The sequence below is a fragment of the Carassius auratus genome, unplaced genomic scaffold, assembly GCF_003368295.1.
Source record: "Carassius auratus strain Wakin unplaced genomic scaffold, ASM336829v1 scaf_tig00214618, whole genome shotgun sequence".
NCBI classification, from domain to species: domain Eukaryota; kingdom Metazoa; phylum Chordata; class Actinopteri; order Cypriniformes; family Cyprinidae; genus Carassius; species Carassius auratus.
This window is the reverse complement of record NW_020527742.1, coordinates 29,747-48,900: the sequence shown is the minus strand read 5'-3', so window position 1 is coordinate 48,900 and position 19,154 is coordinate 29,747. Positions and strand designations below refer to the sequence as shown.

Here is a 19,154-nt window from a genome sequence, read left to right as displayed (position 1 = left end):
CACCACATCATAAAGCTTTTAAGAGGATTAACAATATATTGAATATTTCAAAAACGTGCAGGTCTGCTGTAAACAAGAGCTCACAACTGTCTAAATGAGCAACCCTAGATCTCTTGAACAGACATCTTATTTTCTATTACAGTTTTTTTCAGTCGCTAACAAGCATTTGTCCAAGCAGTTGTCACATTTTCAAAACTCTAAACACAATTAGCACAGCATCTGTCTATTGTGGCCATTACCATTCACACATTTCATGTCGTTTTGACACAATATGGAGTCATTGAACACATTTCCACAATGCTTTACATTTTCTGAACAGACAAGCTATACCTCCCAACAAAATTATGGATCGTTTTTGTAGTATTTACAAATGTTAACACACAACATCCCACAATAGAAAAAACAATGTTCCAAACCTTAGATACAGTATAAAACCTCTGCTTCTGCAATGATATCAGTTCAAAAACAATATATCTTAGCTGATTTATGTTGTGTAAATTGGGCCAACCACAGCTGATTCCAATCTGGCTTAGACTCAATTGCAGGGGTTATTTTTTTTCTATTACATTGACACTTATACAATACAGTAAAAGGAGGACTTTGAAGAGTAATATTTTTGGAAACAGAAAAAGACAAACACTGTAATGTATGGACGAGGAAGAGTAAGAGCAAGGGGGCCAGGGAGAAGAGCAGGAGCAGTGAGATGGATATTTTGTTCACTGTAAGCAATACTCTCAAACCTTTTCTGTTCTATCATACCGCGTTTCTACTGTACCTCCTGCAGTAAACAGTAAAGGAAAAAAATAGCTTTTTACTGGAATGCTTTTGAATGTGAACATTACTGTACATTTGGACATACAGTTCCTAACCAAGAAATTTAGTGTAAAACAGTGAATTGCAATGTTTTGCATGCAAATACCTGTAAAACTGAAACATAAAAGTCTATGCAGTTTTTGTAATGTCAACAATAGCCAGTATTTTGAAACCTGGTGTACTTTGATTGACTGCATGTACCTTTTGAGGTGAAAACAAGTGTTATTCTTTGACAGAACAATTTAATTTTGAGTCAGATTTCCAGTGTTTTGGTAAAGTTGGTGTGTTGACAGAAAGATGTGTTCTATTTTGAAATTAAGATTTAGTATAAATTTAACAAAATGTGTTTTCGAGAAGAAAATTATCCATTTGGCCAATTGTGTTTTGTAGGTGTGAGTCTGTGTTAAGAGTTTAGAAAAAGTATCTAAAGTATGGGTAAGCGCTTGTAAGCGATTGAAAAAAAACTGTAATAGCATTTATTAATCAAAACAGTCAATTGAAGTCTGCAAACCCACAGCAGGGCTGATATACAAGCATCTCATCTGCAGCGAGTCAGTCAGAGACAGTGCTGTGGGGGAAGGGCGCGCGCGCGATCAGAGAGTGCTGTGGGGGAAGGGCGGCTGATCACAGTATGAGCAGCAGAAGCAGATCTCAGCTAGGGCTAGGGCTAGGGCTAGGGCTATAAAATCAAAGTAAGAACAAATAAATATGTTAACAAACATTTAAACGTGCCAGCTTAATTCATGATTCTTTTAAACACTTTTTGTTATTTTGTATGACAATAACTGCTCTCTCTCTCTCTCTCTCTCTCTATATATATATATATATATATCATTTCTTGAATAATTCTTAAGATTTGCAAACCAGTGAGTGCATTTTTCAAAACAATTGGTACAAACCCAGACAAAAACAAAGCCTGTAACTTGCTCAATATCCTTAATACAATATCAATGAACATCAGTGCCATCAGAATGACAAGTCCTTGTGTCATTGTTTACAAACATGATAGTCAAAATGCTTTGTCATTTTGTCAATATAACAGTGAACTATCATTCAAAAAGTGAAACTTGTATATTATATTCATTCATTACACACAGACTGATATATTTCAAATATGTTTCTTTTAATTTTGATGATTATAACTGACAACTACGTAAAATCTCAGAAAATTTGAATATTACTTAAGACCAATACAAAGAAAGGATTTTTAGAATGCTGGCCAACTGAAAGGTATGAGCATGAAAAGTATGAGCATGTACAGCACTCAATACTTAGTTGTGGCTCTTTTGTCTGAATGACTGCAGCAATGCGGCGTGGCATGGAGTGGATCAGTCTGTGGCACTGCTCAGGTGTTATGAGAGACCAGGTGTCTCTGATAGTGACCTTCAGCTCTTCTGCATTGTTAGGTCTGGCATATCACATCTTACTCTTCACAATACCCCATAGAAGACAAGTTTGCTGGCCAATTAAGAACAGGGATACAATGGCCCTTAAATCAGGTACTGCTTTGGCAGTGTGTGCTGGTGCCACATCCTGTTGGAAAATGAAATCTGCATCTCCATAAAGTTGATCAGCAGCAGGAAGCATGAAGTGCTCTAAAACTTCCTGGTATAACGGCTGCGTTGACCTTGGACCTCAGAAAACACAATGGACCAACACCAGCAGATGACATGGCCCCACAAACCATCACTGACTGTGGAAACTTTACACTGGACCTCAAGCAACGTGGATTGTGTGCCTCTCCATTCTTCCTCCAGACTCTGGGACCTTGGTTTCCAAAGGAAATGCAAAAGTTACTTTCATTAGAGAACATAACTTTGGACCACTCAGCAGCAGTCCAGTCCTTTTTGTCTTTAGCCCAGGTGAGACGCTTCTGAGTGTTCAAGAGTGGCTTGACACCAGGAATGCGACAGCTGAAACCCATGTCTTGCATATGTCTGTGCGTGGTGGTTCTTGAAGCACTGACTCCAGCTGCAGTCCACTCTTTGTGAATCTCCCCCACAGTTTTGAATGGGTTTTGTTTCACTATCCTCTCCAGGATGTGGTTATCCCTATAGAGCTGGTAAGTCCCGCCCCCTCCGTAAAACCCCACTGGACCTCAAAGTTGAAAAACTGTCAATGCAAATGGGATTAATTTCATTAATGGGAGAAAATAATTATTTTCTGGTCCCGTTTGAATTATGACATGAATGTGAACATATGTTGTCTGTGAATTTTTTATATAATCTTTCGTGTGAAGAATGTTACAATTTAGCAGGTAGAAGTTTGATAGGGGTAGACTTTTTGTGACAGCACTTTGTGGACTACAACTCTTTGCTGCTTTCGACATGTTTGAAACGTCAACAACACTAGCACATGGCTCTAGCTCACGGATCCCGCTAAACATGGCTGTGTCTTTGGTGCACTTCACCACCTTCTTTCAGGGAGAGGACAAAATCTTTGAGGTTGGCGAAAACCACAGGTAAGTCAACTTTATGGGGTGACGTCACATAGGCGACATGTAGTCTTTCTCGTTATGTCTTTTCCACAACTGCTAGCCGATAAATCATACCATATACTGTCACTGTTCACATTCATGGCACAATTCAAACGGGACCAGAAAATAATTATTTTCTCCCATTCACTTGCATTGACGGTTTTTCAACTTTAAGGTCCAGCTGGGTTTTACGGAAGGGGCGGGACTTACCAGCTCTATTGCTTGTACACTTTTTTTCTACCACATCTTTTCCTTCCCTTCGCCTCTCTATTAATGTGCCGGGACACAGAGCTCTGTGAACAGCCAGCCTATTTAGCTATGACCTTTTGTGTCTTGCCCTCCTTGTGCAAGGTGTGGTCATCTTTTGGACAACTGTCAAGTCAGCAGTCTTCCCCAAGATTGTGTAGCCTACAGAACTATTGAGAGACGATTTAAATGTTTTGAGTTAATTAACTGATTAGAGTGTGGCACCAGGTGTCTTCAATATTGAACCTTTTCACAAAATTCTAATTTGGGATTTTCCTTAGTTGTCAGTTATTATCATCAAAATTAAAAGAAATAAACATTTGAAATATATCAGTCTGTGTGTAATGAATGAATATAATATAGAAGTTTCACTTTTTGAATGGAATTAGTGAAATAAATCAACTTTTTGATGATATTCTAATCATATGACCAGCACCTGTATACTTTGTATAAGTGTTTTTTACATTATGCCTCTGGGATAGGCAACTTCGGTCCTGGAGGGCCACTGTCCTGCAGAGTTGAGCTCCATCCCTAATTAAACACACATGAACAAGGCAATCAATGTTTTCAGGATTACTAGATATATACAGGCAGGTGAGTTTTTATCTGGGCTGGAGCTAAACTCTGCAGGACAGTGGCCCTCCAGGACCGGAGTTGCCAATGTAAAATGCAAGTAGACTGCTGTAATATATAATGTAAATATGCTGTATTGCACGACTACAGTATAGTGAACACTGTGTGATTGCACACCTGTTCAAGGACTATGCATTAATTGTGGGGGGAGAGAAACGGTAGAGCATATATTAATAGAATGTGAAGCATACAGAACAGAACGAATCATACTGTTAGAACAAGTTAAAGAATTAGGTTACACACATTTATCAGTAGAGGGTTTACTTTCCTTTTCTGCATCAAAATCATCAGCATGGCCAGCATGAGATACCTTAAAGAAACAGACTTATTTAATCGAATTTAAGAATAACCAAGAATATATATATATATATATATATATCATTATTATTATTATTATATATTTTTTTTCAATACATATTAGTAGAAATCCGCATTGAAGCTCCACACCCCAAACAGTTGGTGGCGGTAATGCACCAAATTGGTATGCCAACCGTCAATAAAAGAAGAAGAAGCACACCTGTTCAAATGTTTTAATGACTGAGGACACACACGGTTGTTCTCCCAACATTCAGCTCACCTTTTGACCCGCTTCGGCCATAAGGTCATGATATTGAGAACATGATAGTGGCCCTTATTTCTTCAGAATCTTGTCCTCTTCTACCTCTTCCTCTGTTTTACCTCTGTATTCTTCCACCACACATACTTACTTCTTCTTCCATGCTGTTCACCCTGTTTGTACCTTGTTGTTCTTAAATTACCAGAGTGTGTAACACTGTGTTGTGTTGTGCTCTGTCTGTATGCTTCTCAGATGAAGCTTAATGAGATGCACTCTGAGCTATTTTAAGGAACTGGTGGATTATTGGATGATCGAATGCTTTACATTCCCCTTCATTAGTGAAAATCAGAATTCACCTCTGCAATTCAACAATTCAGGACAAAAATGTCTAAGAGAAGTGTATAGAAAATTTGCTTGACAGTTTATGACAACTACTATTCTGCATTTAATGACTTAATGAATTAATACCTAGATGTTTTGGGGAGGAAGACTTGGGAGAATTCAGCAGAGAACCATACTTTTGATCAACATGGCATTTGATAATGTAAGAAACAGATAAAACGTGTACATAATCAGTTGCATTTGTAATTTGTTCAAATGATGAGCAATTGCTTTTGAGGTGCACAGGAAGTAGATAACGTGGAGGTTGAATAAGAATTTTAGTCGTGATCTGAGAAATGCCCCAAAGCGACTAAGAAAAACTTCAAATATAATTAATAGAATATAAATAAAAAGATGTTTGCTGTACCTTCTTTCCTCTATATAAAAATATAATATAATATAAAGTAATATAATGCAATGTAATGTCATATAATATAATTATATAATAAATGAAGGAATATAATGTAATGTAATATAATTAATATAATATATAATGTAATATAAAATAATATAATATTATATAACATAAAGAGAATGTTTGCTTGTTTGCTGTAAGTGAATGTGTTGCTCTGGTTACAGACGCGCGTGCTCTGGGTGGGGGAGGGGCCTGGCTGCGCTGTCAGGGAAATGGCAGGACGCAAAGTTGGAGAAAACACTTAAAACAAATAACATCACTTATAAAAGCAAGCGAATCTGCCTGTTTTCACATATTTTAATTGCTTGTATATTTTTATTGAATAAACTCAGATGTATATCACCACACCCACAATAACAGATTTAAACAGTTGCCCCTCCGCTTTTGGAAGGAAATATGTTACTTTTCAAATTCACATGATGTATTGTGTCTGTCCCTTCCTGCGTCAAACTTGTTCCTACAGCATTAATATCCGATGTAAGTGCTGTAGTCATGGTGACGCGGGGCAGCGCGATCTTTACACACGCACACGGAGCAGACTCTGATGCGAGAGAAAAACGCGAGGATTAAAAGTTGTAAAACATGCTAATATGAATCGCGAGAGCTCCTGCTGCTCAATGCATATTGGTCTAATCTTATTTAATACTAATTATTGGGAATTTATCTGTAATTTAATGTGGATTATCTGTCAATTCATTCACAATCAACATGTTTTTTGCCTCCGCCATCTTTATTGATGACGTATTGGCCTCTGATTGGTCAGATCACCAAGTCCCGCTCCCATAGCGGCTTCCTGCGCTCTGATTGGTCAGAATCCCCAAAGTGTGTATCTTTTCCGGAAGTGCAGTACTCCTAGAGGGCGCTGTGTTATACACACTTTAGTGGGGGGGCATACACACTTCAGGTACACAAATCAATTAAAAGTGATTTTTTGGGACAAGTGAGATTTTAAGCCTGGAAACCATTTTAGAGCATGCTGAATGCCACTGTATAGTCAAACAAATGAGGACATACAAAATGTCCTCAATTTTTTGGGTGGTCCTCAGTTTACTGGTGTGTATTCTGGTGAATGTACCCAAAAGTGATATAAGTAAGTGCACACACACACACACACACACACACACACATATATATATATATATATATATATCAGCAGATGATTGCAGCAGTTATGAGCCCTGCTGTAAAATAAACACAGGTCTTCATACTCCATACCTACACAGTTTCTTTTCAATCGGTGACCTCAAATAAATATATGCAGGATATACACACATAATGTGTGTCTCATTGATTCGCCACTGACCTGTTTAGTGCTCAGGAGGAAGTGGAGTCTCTGAGCCTGGATGCTTTTCTCTTTTTCCTCTTTTTCCAGAGTGATCCGTTCTCTCTCTCTCCTCTGGAGCTCTGCAAATTCCTCCAGGTCTCTCCTGGGAAGCAGAAAACAGTACACATAAACCTACAGTTTTTTCAACTTACTCTTCGGTAAGCTCTTGTCTCAGTCCCAAGACATCGGACGATATTCAATACTCTTGTGGGCTGTTCAAGAGAACAGCATGGCTGATATACTGTAATAATAGTATTTCATCTAGATTATGGTCATCTAGATTATTTCATTCTGATTCATGACACGAGTTTACAAAAAACGTGTATGTTTGTTATGTATATGATAATACATATAAACATAATCGAACATCAATTCATATTTTCTACCACTACATTTATGCATGTGCTAGAGTAAGCATAACATACAATAAAATAATAATGAACATAAACTGCACAAAACACTTTCTATTACATACTTTTCCTATGATGCATTTTTCTCTCTCCGTAAAAGTAAATCGCTAAATAAATCAAGTATGCATAGTAGTCTGGACAGTAGTGAGTGTGTTTTCTGTCGTGGTCTGAGGTTGCAATGTTTGCATCGCTGTCTGGCCAGCCTCGGTTTGTGTGACCTTTGCTAACCTATATCTCCCGCTTATTATTAATTGCACTGTAGTGGACAAAAGCCAAATAGATTTGTAACAGTGGAAGGGGATCTCGATCTGTGTCTAAGAGAAGGCTGGGGTAACACATAAACCTCATTAGTGTTGATGGGCCGGTAGGGAGACATGGGAGCAGCTAACACAGATGACCTTTGTGTGTCCTTAAACAACACGCAGCTATAAACACCCTGCGCCCACCGAATTGCATCCACTTACTGTGGAATCCACCAGGTGCTAATCACCCTTACCTATCAATAGCTAGGCATGTGGTTTTCAGACAAAAATACAAGCCGTTACCAGAAGACTTCAGACTAGCTTGTTAGTTAGCTTTTGCAATATGCCACATATCCACATATGAATTAATAAAAGTAATAATAATAATAATAATATGTAAAAAGATATTTAATATCAACAATAGATTAATTATCTAGATAACTATGACAGCATTGTGTGTGTGTTCATAGTATATATATTTTTTTATAATATTTTGTTTGATATATGAACAACACAGGATTATAATGAATTAAAACTAAAACCATAAAAACAAAATTTACAAAATTTTGGAAAAACACGGCAAACCTAAAATTACAAAAACACAGAAAAGAATTACAAAAAGTAAATATAAATAAATATATAAATAATAAATAAAATATGTAAGAAAAACTTCTAATAGTACTAATAGTATTACAGGGAAATTAAAATAACACAAATAATAGCACATTGAACGAGAATCATCAAAGTGTTGCAGTATAATTACCGGAGTGCTTTTTGACATTTGTCATAAAGGAATTACAGTATTATCTATAAATTCCCACATTTCTGTTTGATGTAATTTAATAATAATAATAAAAGAATTGTAAAGACCACCAAAAGCTGTTTTTAAGGGATATTTTGAAATAAACAAAATATGATTAATTAGCAGAATTTAAATGCTTTAAAGGTGGTAAACATTAAGATCAATTTGCCCATAAAATGAGATTTAGTACACTTCTCTGTAATGAATGCAGTAATTTGTGTGATTAAGCATATGCATACAGCGGCCTGTGTATTTTGGAGTCTTGCTTTGATAAAAGACCTGCCCTAAATACTATGAAATGTTTATAAAGAAAAAAAAAATTAATAAGGCCTGCAGTTAAGGAGTGAGTTTCACAGATGTCCTTGAAAGGGACACGAGAGCAGAAAAAGTAGCCTGAGCAATGGGAGTCCATAAATTCCCTCTGTGCTTCCAAAGAGTTAAAGATTTGCCATGCTCAAACATTACAGAGAGAAATTTATCTGATTATGGCAGTAATAATTACCCAGCTGTTTATTACAGATAGAGAAATAATTCATGCAGGCAATAGGCCATGGTGGCAATGACACTCCACATTTAGTAAATATGCAAGCCGCTCAGTTCTAATTACTCAAGCCCAGAGGAAGCCCTTATTAAGTGCTGGAACTTTAAGTGTCTTCTTGACAAGTGATAAATTGTTACATTGCACAAACTCTTGCTGTGGAATTGCTGCGCTGAACCCGGGTCTTGACTTCATTAAGGTATGCAGAGAAGGACAACGGAATGAAGATGGACACTGGAACATAGCGGGCCTTGTCGTCAGGCTAGAGCTAATGAAACGACACAGATCGTTTTGAACAAGGAGGGAGGATCCTTCACTGCTGGCAGGGAGAGAGAATGAGAGAGAGGGGCCACCCTGACACGGGCAGTCACTGGCCTCCTTTCATTGGCATGCCGGGCTGGTCTGCTTGTGCTAAATGGATACCATTAGGAAAATTTTGAATAATTTATTCAGGCGCCGGAGCTGTACGGATTAAAATCCTGGCATCAAGACCTTTGAGGGGTGACTAATCAGTCAGTGGGTGATCCTGAGCCCAACGTGGAACAGATTGTCAGAATCAGCGCAGTGATCTTTCACTTCGCATCTTTGACTGATTCATCATGACCTCACAAGCGTTACATAAACAACTAATTAATGCACTAGCAGACAGAGAGAGAAGGACGGGTGAAAAAATTAACAAATGGGATGTTGTTTGTAAAATACAGTTGGACAGATAACACTTGGACAAGAGTTTCTATTCTCACAAATAACTGTTTAATACTGACCAGGCAGATTGATCAGACAATGACCAATTCTGACATGATTAAATGAGCTAGTTACTAAATAATTAAAATGTCGATTTTACTTGCACCACTTGTCATGTTTTTAATATATTTTCACAATATATAGATATCAGGGTTGGCAGTCAACAAAAAATTATAAAATCAATTACATTAAAAGCTGATCAGTTGTTTTAATCACACTTTTTTGCAATGATTTTAAGTAAAAAAAATGTGAATTAAATTGACAATGCTAATAGATATAATCATAGCATTCTATTTTGTGTAACCTCAGCATCTGTATACAGGTTTACAACTATCTTGTGTGCTAAATTTTGGCCTCTCCCTAAACAGGAAATAGAATAGAAAAGAAAAAGCGTACAATATACAGTATAAAACACCTTGCTGTACATGATGGCCCAATGTTTTTATAGAGAAATGCAATGTGTTAATGTGATTCATAGGTGAAAAACCCCATTAAAAGAGAACATTCCCACTTAAAGAGAGGCTGGAGCAGGGAGATGGAGGGAGGGGTGGGGTGTTGGGAGTCAGTGATCCAAGGAGCACTTAACAGATTTACATTTAATTTTAGCTAGACCCTTAAGATATTTTCCCACAAAATATATTGGTCGCATTAAAAAATTGACTTCATTTTTATCAAAAGTAAAAGATGGCATCTTACTTCAGCCCCTGAAGCAAGAACTTTTATATATATATATATATATATATATATAAATGTGGGGGCACACGCAAATCAGAGGTTAATTTTGAATTTCATAACGTTATTCATTTTCAAGTAACCAGAGGCAATTTATGCAGGACATGCTGCTAATGTATATGTCTCAAACATGCCATTAAAAGCATGACATTCCTTTGTCTTTGCAAGAATTTCAAACAATGGTCATCTGTGCACATTAGTCTAATGTAATGTTATGTACAAATATTACTTTATTTGGAGCTGTATACAGTATGCATAAACATTTTTTTTTGTTCACCTGATGTGTTCATTCTTCCTTGTCAATCCTTCCAAATATCTCTTGCGTGCATAATAATTGTGTACATACTTCCTCACATAATAGCCTCGCCACCTCCGCTGTATCTGCAAAAGAAATTTCATTTTTGATTATGATTGCACATGCCCGATTATTATTATTTATTGATTCCTTTATTATTTCACTGTGCAGATAAAGAGTATAAAATTGAGCTCTATTTGGGGACTGTAAAAAGTATTTAGAAGTTAAATTCGCAAAAGACAAATCAAAGTCAGAGCACATTAAAGAAGCCACTGTCACTTTAGAGCTCGCAGTCATTGTCACTCCATGAAGAATGAGAGTGATAGTTAGTGCCACCATGACAGCGCCACTGAGGACCCAAAACAAAAAGGACAGATGTCCTTCAGGCTGATTAGGTACTTAAAACAATAGCAGGTGAAAAAAATAATAATAAGGCAAAAACTAAACAAAACAAGAATTGCCATTGATCAGAAGTCAATAGATAATTTTAAATAAATTAATTGCAGGCTTGGTTTAAGAGTTGTTTGTGACCTCTTAGACTAGTAAAATCAATGATGCATATTGCTCAATTAGATCTAATACAAATCGGGCCTGGCTTGTAAACACTGATTTCTATTAAAAGGCTAACACATTGGCTTTCAGTAAAAAGCATGATAAACACTTTATAGAGTAAAGGAAATGGCTAAAAAGAAGTGCAATGCTGAAGCTTCAATGTCTGTTGTTTTCAGCTTTAATGGAAAAAGGTTAGGAGGAGCAATGACCTTGTTTTGCAACTGATTAGATGCAAACTACAGACTTTTTTGATTAAGAGCAATCAATTCAATACAATACATCTATCTATCCATCCATCCATCCATCCATCCATCTATCTAATCTGCAATACGTCTTAATTTTAACAAAATAAGCAGGATCATAATTGCATTATTTTTAAGATCATAATTGCAAATTCTGCAAGGCGTATGTAAAATATATGACCACAGTTGTATAAACTGACATTCTTTAGCAAAACTCATTCATACTTTCCCATGAAGCTTTCCAAACTCAAAATGAACAATTGTCAAGTCTGTGCTTGAAACAGATCCTTCAGTGAATGTTTTCACAGTCGCTTTTTCTTTTTTTCCTTCAGCAGATTTTTACATTACCGGTGCTTCCCGGACATAGCACTCTATCTTTTACAAGGTCTATAAAAGCTGTCTGTCCTGTTGAACAGCTTCTGTTTGTGTCTAAGTGGTGACAGGACCTTTAGTCTTATATTCTCTGACCCCTGAGAAGAGGTCAAGCTTCATGTTTCAAATTAGACTCACATAACAGAAGTGGGAGCAAAGAATACAGGGTGGGCCCTAGATTTACCACAAAAGATTTGCGTATAAATCACTCCCTCAGTTCACGTTTCTTGTGATTTCCAATGATCACACTAGAAATATGCAATCCTCCATAGCAATGCAACATTCTTCAATAAGCTATGAAATTTTGTAAGACTTATAAAATTCTTTAAAAGTTTCACCTCAGGGAAAAACAATTGTAAAGCTAAAGTTTCTATGCATACCAATAGCTCTATAAAAGTGCCAATATATCACTCAAATATAAACGCGTTTGATTTATACGCTGTGAAACAGAGCATGCTGATATGATGTAGCTACCTTTTGACAACTGTAGGCCTTATAACAGATTAGAAAATATGATAGCATATTCATTCATATTTGGATTTGACTTCTGTTAACATGCAAGTATGTGTAAGGAAAATATCTTATGCTTACCAAGCCTACAATTATTTGATAAAAAAAATGAAGTAAAAACTATAATATTGTGAAATAAATACATTTTAATTAAATTTAAATGAACTGTTTTGTATTTTAATATTTTAAAAAATGCAATTTATTTTTGTGAATTTTCAGCAGCCATTATTCCAGTCTTCACTGTCACACGATTCTTCAGAAATCATGAAATATTCTTCAGAAATCAGAAATATGCTGATTTGATGTGCAAGAAACATCTCTAACACCACTGAAAACTGTTGAGCTGCATTGTGTGTGTGTGTGTGTTTCATTTAAATCTCAAAAGAACCACATTGATTGTTATAGAAAACAACTTAAAATTCTTCAATATCACTTTCTGAGCATTTTGCAATGCAAATTCAATGCAAGTAAAAATCCTGATATCATATTTCTATATGTAACATACTGTATTTACAATAGCTATGAAAACATGAAAAAAAGTATTTTTAAAAATGTGAGTATATTTAGGCATTTTATGATTGTTATGCCACATCAAACCAGTAAAAATTGTTTACAGATTTCATCCAAATCAAATGTATGACCCACAGACTTTTCACTCACTAAACAGAAAGAGAAATATTTACCTTGACAGCCATCTTATTGTAGAAATTCATCTTCATGATAAAATATGCTGTCTGTGAAGAGAGGGAGATAGCATTACATTGTGACTGGGCCCTCTGATGTTTTCCCAACATGCGAGGAATAAAATCCTCTTTATACATAATACATAAAAGTCATGGAGACGCAGCAGCAGATAAGAGGGTGGAGTGGCAAGTCATACTTTGTATCGAAGGGAAGTGCCTGTTCTTAATACATAATGCAGACATGGCTGGGAAAATCTATGGAAGTCATACTGGTGACTAATGGAGATGTATGAAGGTAAAATGCTCTTCGCTGAGTTTGATAATCAATGGAATGCTGCTGAAGATGGACCAACTAAACACAGTCAGGAATATTCACAGGACACAAGGCACAAATGATTCACTCACTGGGGACACAAAAGATACTTGATATTGCTTCTTTACATGATAGTAGAGGAAAGATGTTCATATTTTTCAATTATAGGCAACAATAAATTAAACAAAAAGGACACCATGTACAGTTTCCTTGCCTTTTATATATAAGATGTCATGGTAGTCCATGATTTATTTTCTCTTAAAAAGGTTACTCCTCAAATAATGCAGAATTTCTATATTATACTGACTGGATTTCCTGGATGTTATGTAAAAAAAACTTAAACAATACTGTAACTATGTTTTAGTGAGACATAAAACAGGCCACCAACTGTAGGTTGTAACTAAACATACAGACATACATAGACAACCACATTTTCCTGAATATATTAAATATAAAATAAAATCTGTTCTCACAAAACCCTTAGGATTTATTTTAGAAAATTAAGAAATGAAGGTAAAAAAAAAATTAAAAAATAATTTGTCAATACCTTTAAAATATGGAGGAGATAAAAGCATTCCATTGAAAATCAATACGAATTGTCAAATTACAAACTTGCACCAGATGTATGTAAATCATGGCATGACTGTTAACTGCTAAATGTTAATGAGGGTTATCATAATATAATCAATATTACATGTCTCCACAACTTACCTTTACCCTTTGTCTGAAAAGAGCCCGTGCAGCGAATCCACGCCATATTTTTTGTATTAATGTTGCCTTTTTATGCAGATGACTGAAAAATAAAACAACACTCAGCTGTACTGTAGTTCTGTAATTTTAAATAGATTAAATCTAAACTTTTTCCCTCAGAGTCCCCTTTTTTTCCCTCTGCATGCCTGTGATAGGTCTTTCTTGGACAACTGTACATTTGCATTCATCATTAACTACCCTCTAAATGCATGTCTATGGCGACTCTGAACTCAACATGGCCATCAATTTCAAAAAGGCCATTTATAACTCCAAAAAATCAATGCGTATAGGAATGGTGGCAACCCTGGAGCTGCACTCAAGAAGCCTAGATTGCGCTTAATTAGCCACTTAACACATTGATCAATTAACTAAAGTAATCTAAATTAACCTACTGTCTGGGAGTTTGTCTGCTCACTGCACAGAAATATGTTGAGGTTACACACTGTAGCGCCCTGTGCACTGGCTAATTCTTGCATTTGAAGACCAAATGCATTAGATTTAGGCTTCAGCAGCCACTTACAGGTATATGCTGGGAATATAAAATTATACACCTGTCCTCACTAACACATCTACCTAACCTATACAATATGAATATGTATACTAGAAATGTCACACACCTATAGAGTGTAACAGCTACCACCTATTTTTTCAGTGGCCTTGGTTCAGGAAGTGTTTGTATTCATTTTTCCTTTAGGTATTTTAAACGAGGCTTTGTTAAAGAGTTAAAAGTCATGTATCAATCCAACCGGTTATACAGTGTGAACATACACACACTGTATAACTATAGTGTTGTTTGCAGAATCATAGGTAATGTAGTTTTTCACCAAGAATTTCACTCTTAAACGTGATTATTTAAGTGGCTGACAGATTCAACAACAGCATATCAATTATCAACCTTGTAGTCGATGTTAAAAATCTCTATGGAGAAAATTAATGGGATTTTTTCTTCCAGACTCGAGTATTACACATCTCCAATCCATATATATATATATATATATATATATATATATATATATATATATATATATATATATATACATATATATATATATATATAATAAAATAAATGAATTAATTAAGGTTACCTGATTACTACAGGTAAAACGTGTCTAAAACACTGCAGAAAACTTTTATTTAATTATATGGCCATGTCTCATGTAGCAGGGAATGAACTGAAACAGGACTACAACTCACGTTCCCTCTAAATAAACAAATAAACAAACATATAAGTACATACATTAACATACATTAGTGTTAATTGTCTGTACATATTGAAGCTTGACCAATCGATAATGTTGATAGATGACAATGAAAGATCTTACCTGAGGAACTCTCTCACCTGGCAGCCCCTGAACCAGCTCTGAATTCGGACCGCAGCCTGGTTCTCTTTCTGTCTGTTTTCCTCCGCAATCCTGTAACATGAGGTGATATATCTTAGGCGTGTTATCCACTGATAATGTAATTACAAAGCATATATGTATTATTTATTATTTTCTAAAAACAGCTTTTAATGTTTTTAACGTTTTGATATAAAAAAAAAAACAAGATACCATTGTTTTCAAATGTAACGAACTGAATAGTTTGTTTTTCATTACCTGTTGCGAATAAAATATTGCTCTTTTATGTTTTCAACCTGGCTGTAAAGTTTCTCAAGTCTCGCCATGTTTCCGGAAGTTTGTTGGTGTCCATGACAACGGAAGACTCCGTGCGCGCGCGGGGTAGAGAGAGAGTGCTTGTCAGGCACGCGCAGGGAAGGAGGTGTCACGCGTTGAAGTTGGTTAGTAAGCAAAATTCTTGTCAACAGTTAAGTTTAATTTAAACCCCGTTATAAGTTATAAGTACGACAAACTATTTTTTTATATATATTATGAACTGTACGGGTTTGCATGCATTAACTTATTTGTGTTTTTATGATATTTCCTATTAGATAGCTCGTTGGTCGTTGCGTACAGTATTTAAATTCAAACCGTATTTAAATGTATTATACTGTATGCATTTAATATGTATACAAGGAATGATATTACAATGATGTGGTTTCGTTGATATTATTATAACAAAGCCCCTTATTGTTGTTTGTACTAGTATTTTACTTTTGTGTGTTTATATAATGTACTGTAGGCTATATTAATGTTTACTTCTTTCATTTCTTTTGTTTAATGTTAGTACACAAGCACTTTTTTCTTTACAAATCAAAGTAAGGCCATATATATTTGATTATTTAAATACTTTATTCATGTATTAAATGTACACACTTCATAACATCCTGCAAGAGAAAGACAACACAGAAACATGATTTCAAACAGATCTTTTGAGAATTTCATCCATTTACAGAGCACTTCTGTCTGTTTTTAGTTTGGATCTGATACAGGCAAGATACAAGACGTCCTGCGAGGTCCCGGCAATACAGATAACTGCTGACAGACGGCAGCCAATTTGCTGTCCCGCCACACCAGAGCAAAGCGCTAGAAATATGGGCAGAGGAGTGACCCTTTGGCTGTGTCGCCCATCCATCCGAACCCGGTGGTGGGCTGGCCACCGTGGTAATTGCCTGCGAAACAGTGTTTTGACAAGCCAGACGGGTGTAAGCCATCATTCTAGCAGCACGGTGATGAGGTGTCACCTGGAGAGAGCTGTTGAGAGCCCACATGTTTACATGCAGCCAGGTGACCCAATTTTGCCCTGCATCAGACCACCACTACATTCTTCACATTGGTTTCACTTCTCTAGATCACACTTTGCTGATTATCACTTTTATTTGGTTGTCAGTGCCAAAGGTATCAAGGTTCTGGGAGGTTTTAATAAACTGTATTAAAGCTTTTTAAAATAATGGAAATAAAAATGTTTTTAGTGTGGGATTTTTCATATCTGTTGACTTATGAAAGATTCCGCACTCTTACAAATAAATATAACACTTGTAAAAAAAAAAAGAAAGAAAGAAAGAAAAAAAGCTAATTTTAATGATATTCTTGTAATGTAATGTTCCTATATAAAAGAAAAAACAAACTAAAAATAATAAAATACAGCGATTTGTTGAAAATCTCAATCTAAACCGCCACAGATTTTTATTTTTCCTCGCAATGGTGAAACCATGTAATAGCTATGTTGGCCTTTATTGCTTTCGGATGATATCACCTTCCCCCTCTCCCTTTGTTTCCCTTAAAGGATAAAGGTGTGACTGTTCCGGTGCAAGAGAAAATCATATTTTTATTAGCTGGCCTTTATCTGGGGAAAAGGTAATGAATTGAGTATTGTGTAAGATGGTTTAATCTGCAGGTGTTCTATCATTATTTGCAGTGTGGTTCCACTGAGACAGCAGTAATCCATTAAGAAGGGGGCTGATCCTGCGAGGGGTTTGATGAAGTTGAAGCTCCTCTGCCCCATGCAGAAGGGCGTTTAGCGCTGCCGGCCCCACTGCTAGTGTGCAGGGATATATCACCTGCGTACTCACTGTTTCATCATAGCTCTCTGTTTCTCTACTCTACAAACAGTCTTCGTGCTTTAGACTGAGTGTCCAATTTAAAGGAAAACTCACCTTTTGTCCACTCAAAATATAAAAGAAACAAATATTTTATATGTTTCAAAAAGCTTAACTGATGTTTCTACCTGGGTTTCCTCTGTTTTTGAAAAGGTCTTTGTTTGTCCTAAAAAGGACTTAAATCGGTGCATAAAGACTTAAAGTCATGGCATGAAATGTTGGATGTACTGCAAAAAACTTTCTCTGTGGTTTCGTTTTGTTTCCCAATACAAATATTGAAAAATCTTAAAATAAGATACATTTAGGCCTACTTGAGATACAAAATGTACATATGAAGTTTTTTGTTTTCTGAGAAACTGAACAATAATCAATAAATACATTTGTTATGTTGCTGCTTTAGGTTAAACTGTTTTAAATTACTTTTTTCCCACATCAATCTACATACCGTACACCATATTGGCAAAGCAAAAAGCAGGTTTTAAATTTTTTTTATAAAAAAATAAAAAATAAAAATGATTCCATTGCATAAGTATTATACCCTTATCTGGGACAGTTGAAATTTAGCTCAGCAGCATTAAGTTCGCTTGTTACTAAACTTTGAGTGAAGTTAACCTTTGGCGAATTCAATCAAATGGGTACACTGAACAAAATGTTTCATTCATCCAAATAAATAAAAAAATCTATCTTTTATTACTTGATCCAATGACAAATAAGGGCAAAATTATTTTCAGTGTATGATTTGGAAAGGCACACATGTCTTAATAAAAGGTCTAACAGCTGATAATGCATATCAGCAAAAACCAAGCCCTGAGTCAAAAGAACTGCCTGTAGAGCTCAGAAACAGGTTTGCGTCAAGCCACACATATGGGGAAGAGTTCATAAAAAATTCTGCTTCATTGATGGTTCACAGAAGCATTTAGCCACTATTATCCATAATGGAAGAAGTTTGAAACAACCAGGACTCTTCCTAGAGCTGGCCTCCTGGTCAAAGTGAGCAACTGGAGAAGGGCCTTGTCTAGACTCCGACCAAGAACATGATTGTCACTCTAGTTGACAACTCCATGATCATATGTGGAGATAGGTTAAATATACAGAAGAACAAACATCACTGCAACACTCCACCGATCTGGGTTTTATGGTGGTGTGGCCAAACTCAATCCTCTCTTCAGTTAAGACATGTGAAAACACACTTAGAATATGCAAAACAATACCTAAAGGACCCTCAGACTGAAACCTGCTCTGCTCATTACCTGCAGAGTACCATCCCACAATTAAAGTGTGCTGGTAGCAGAGTACTGTGGGGCTGTTTTTCAGCGACAAGGACTGAGAGACTCAATGCACCAAAACATAGAGATAGCCTTAATGAAATCCCAGCCCAGAGCATTCAGAACCACAGACTTGGCAGAAGGTTTCACCTTCCAACAGGACAATGACTCTAAGCACACAGCAAGAGTGGTTTATAGACAACTGTGAATGTCCTTGAGTGGCCCAGCCACAGCCTGAGATTGAACCCAATCAAATATTTCTGGAGAAATCTGAAAATGTGCATCTGCCTTCATCCAACCTGACCGAGCTTAAGAGCTGAAGAGGTGAGGAGAAGAATGGCAGATAATTGCCAAATGTTGATGAGACTGTAAAAGTTATTCAGCT

At 36.1% G+C, this 19,154-nt stretch overlaps 1 protein-coding gene and 1 long non-coding RNA gene across 2 annotated transcripts; one reads left to right on the top strand and one right to left on the bottom strand.

Moving 5' to 3' along the window:
• Positions 1-6,763: 6,763 nt before the first annotated feature.
• LOC113092507 (spermatogenesis-associated protein 17-like) lies at positions 6,764-15,708 on the bottom strand. The gene is made up of 6 exons (XM_026258132.1): positions 15,625-15,708; positions 15,352-15,441; positions 13,991-14,072; positions 12,967-13,017; positions 10,590-10,693; positions 6,764-6,947 (listed from the first exon to the last, which is right to left on the bottom strand). Exons 1-6 carry the CDS (start codon positions 15,690-15,692, stop codon positions 6,764-6,766), a joined length of 579 nt encoding a protein of 192 aa, XP_026113917.1. The 5' UTR covers positions 15,693-15,708.
• A 26-nt stretch (positions 15,709-15,734) lies between these two features.
• Positions 15,735-17,903, top strand: LOC113092508 (uncharacterized). The gene is made up of 3 exons (XR_003287581.1): positions 15,735-15,806; positions 16,382-16,692; positions 17,324-17,903. It is a non-coding gene; the product is annotated as an uncharacterized LOC113092508 (long non-coding RNA).
• The last annotated feature ends 1,251 nt before the right edge of the window (positions 17,904-19,154 follow it).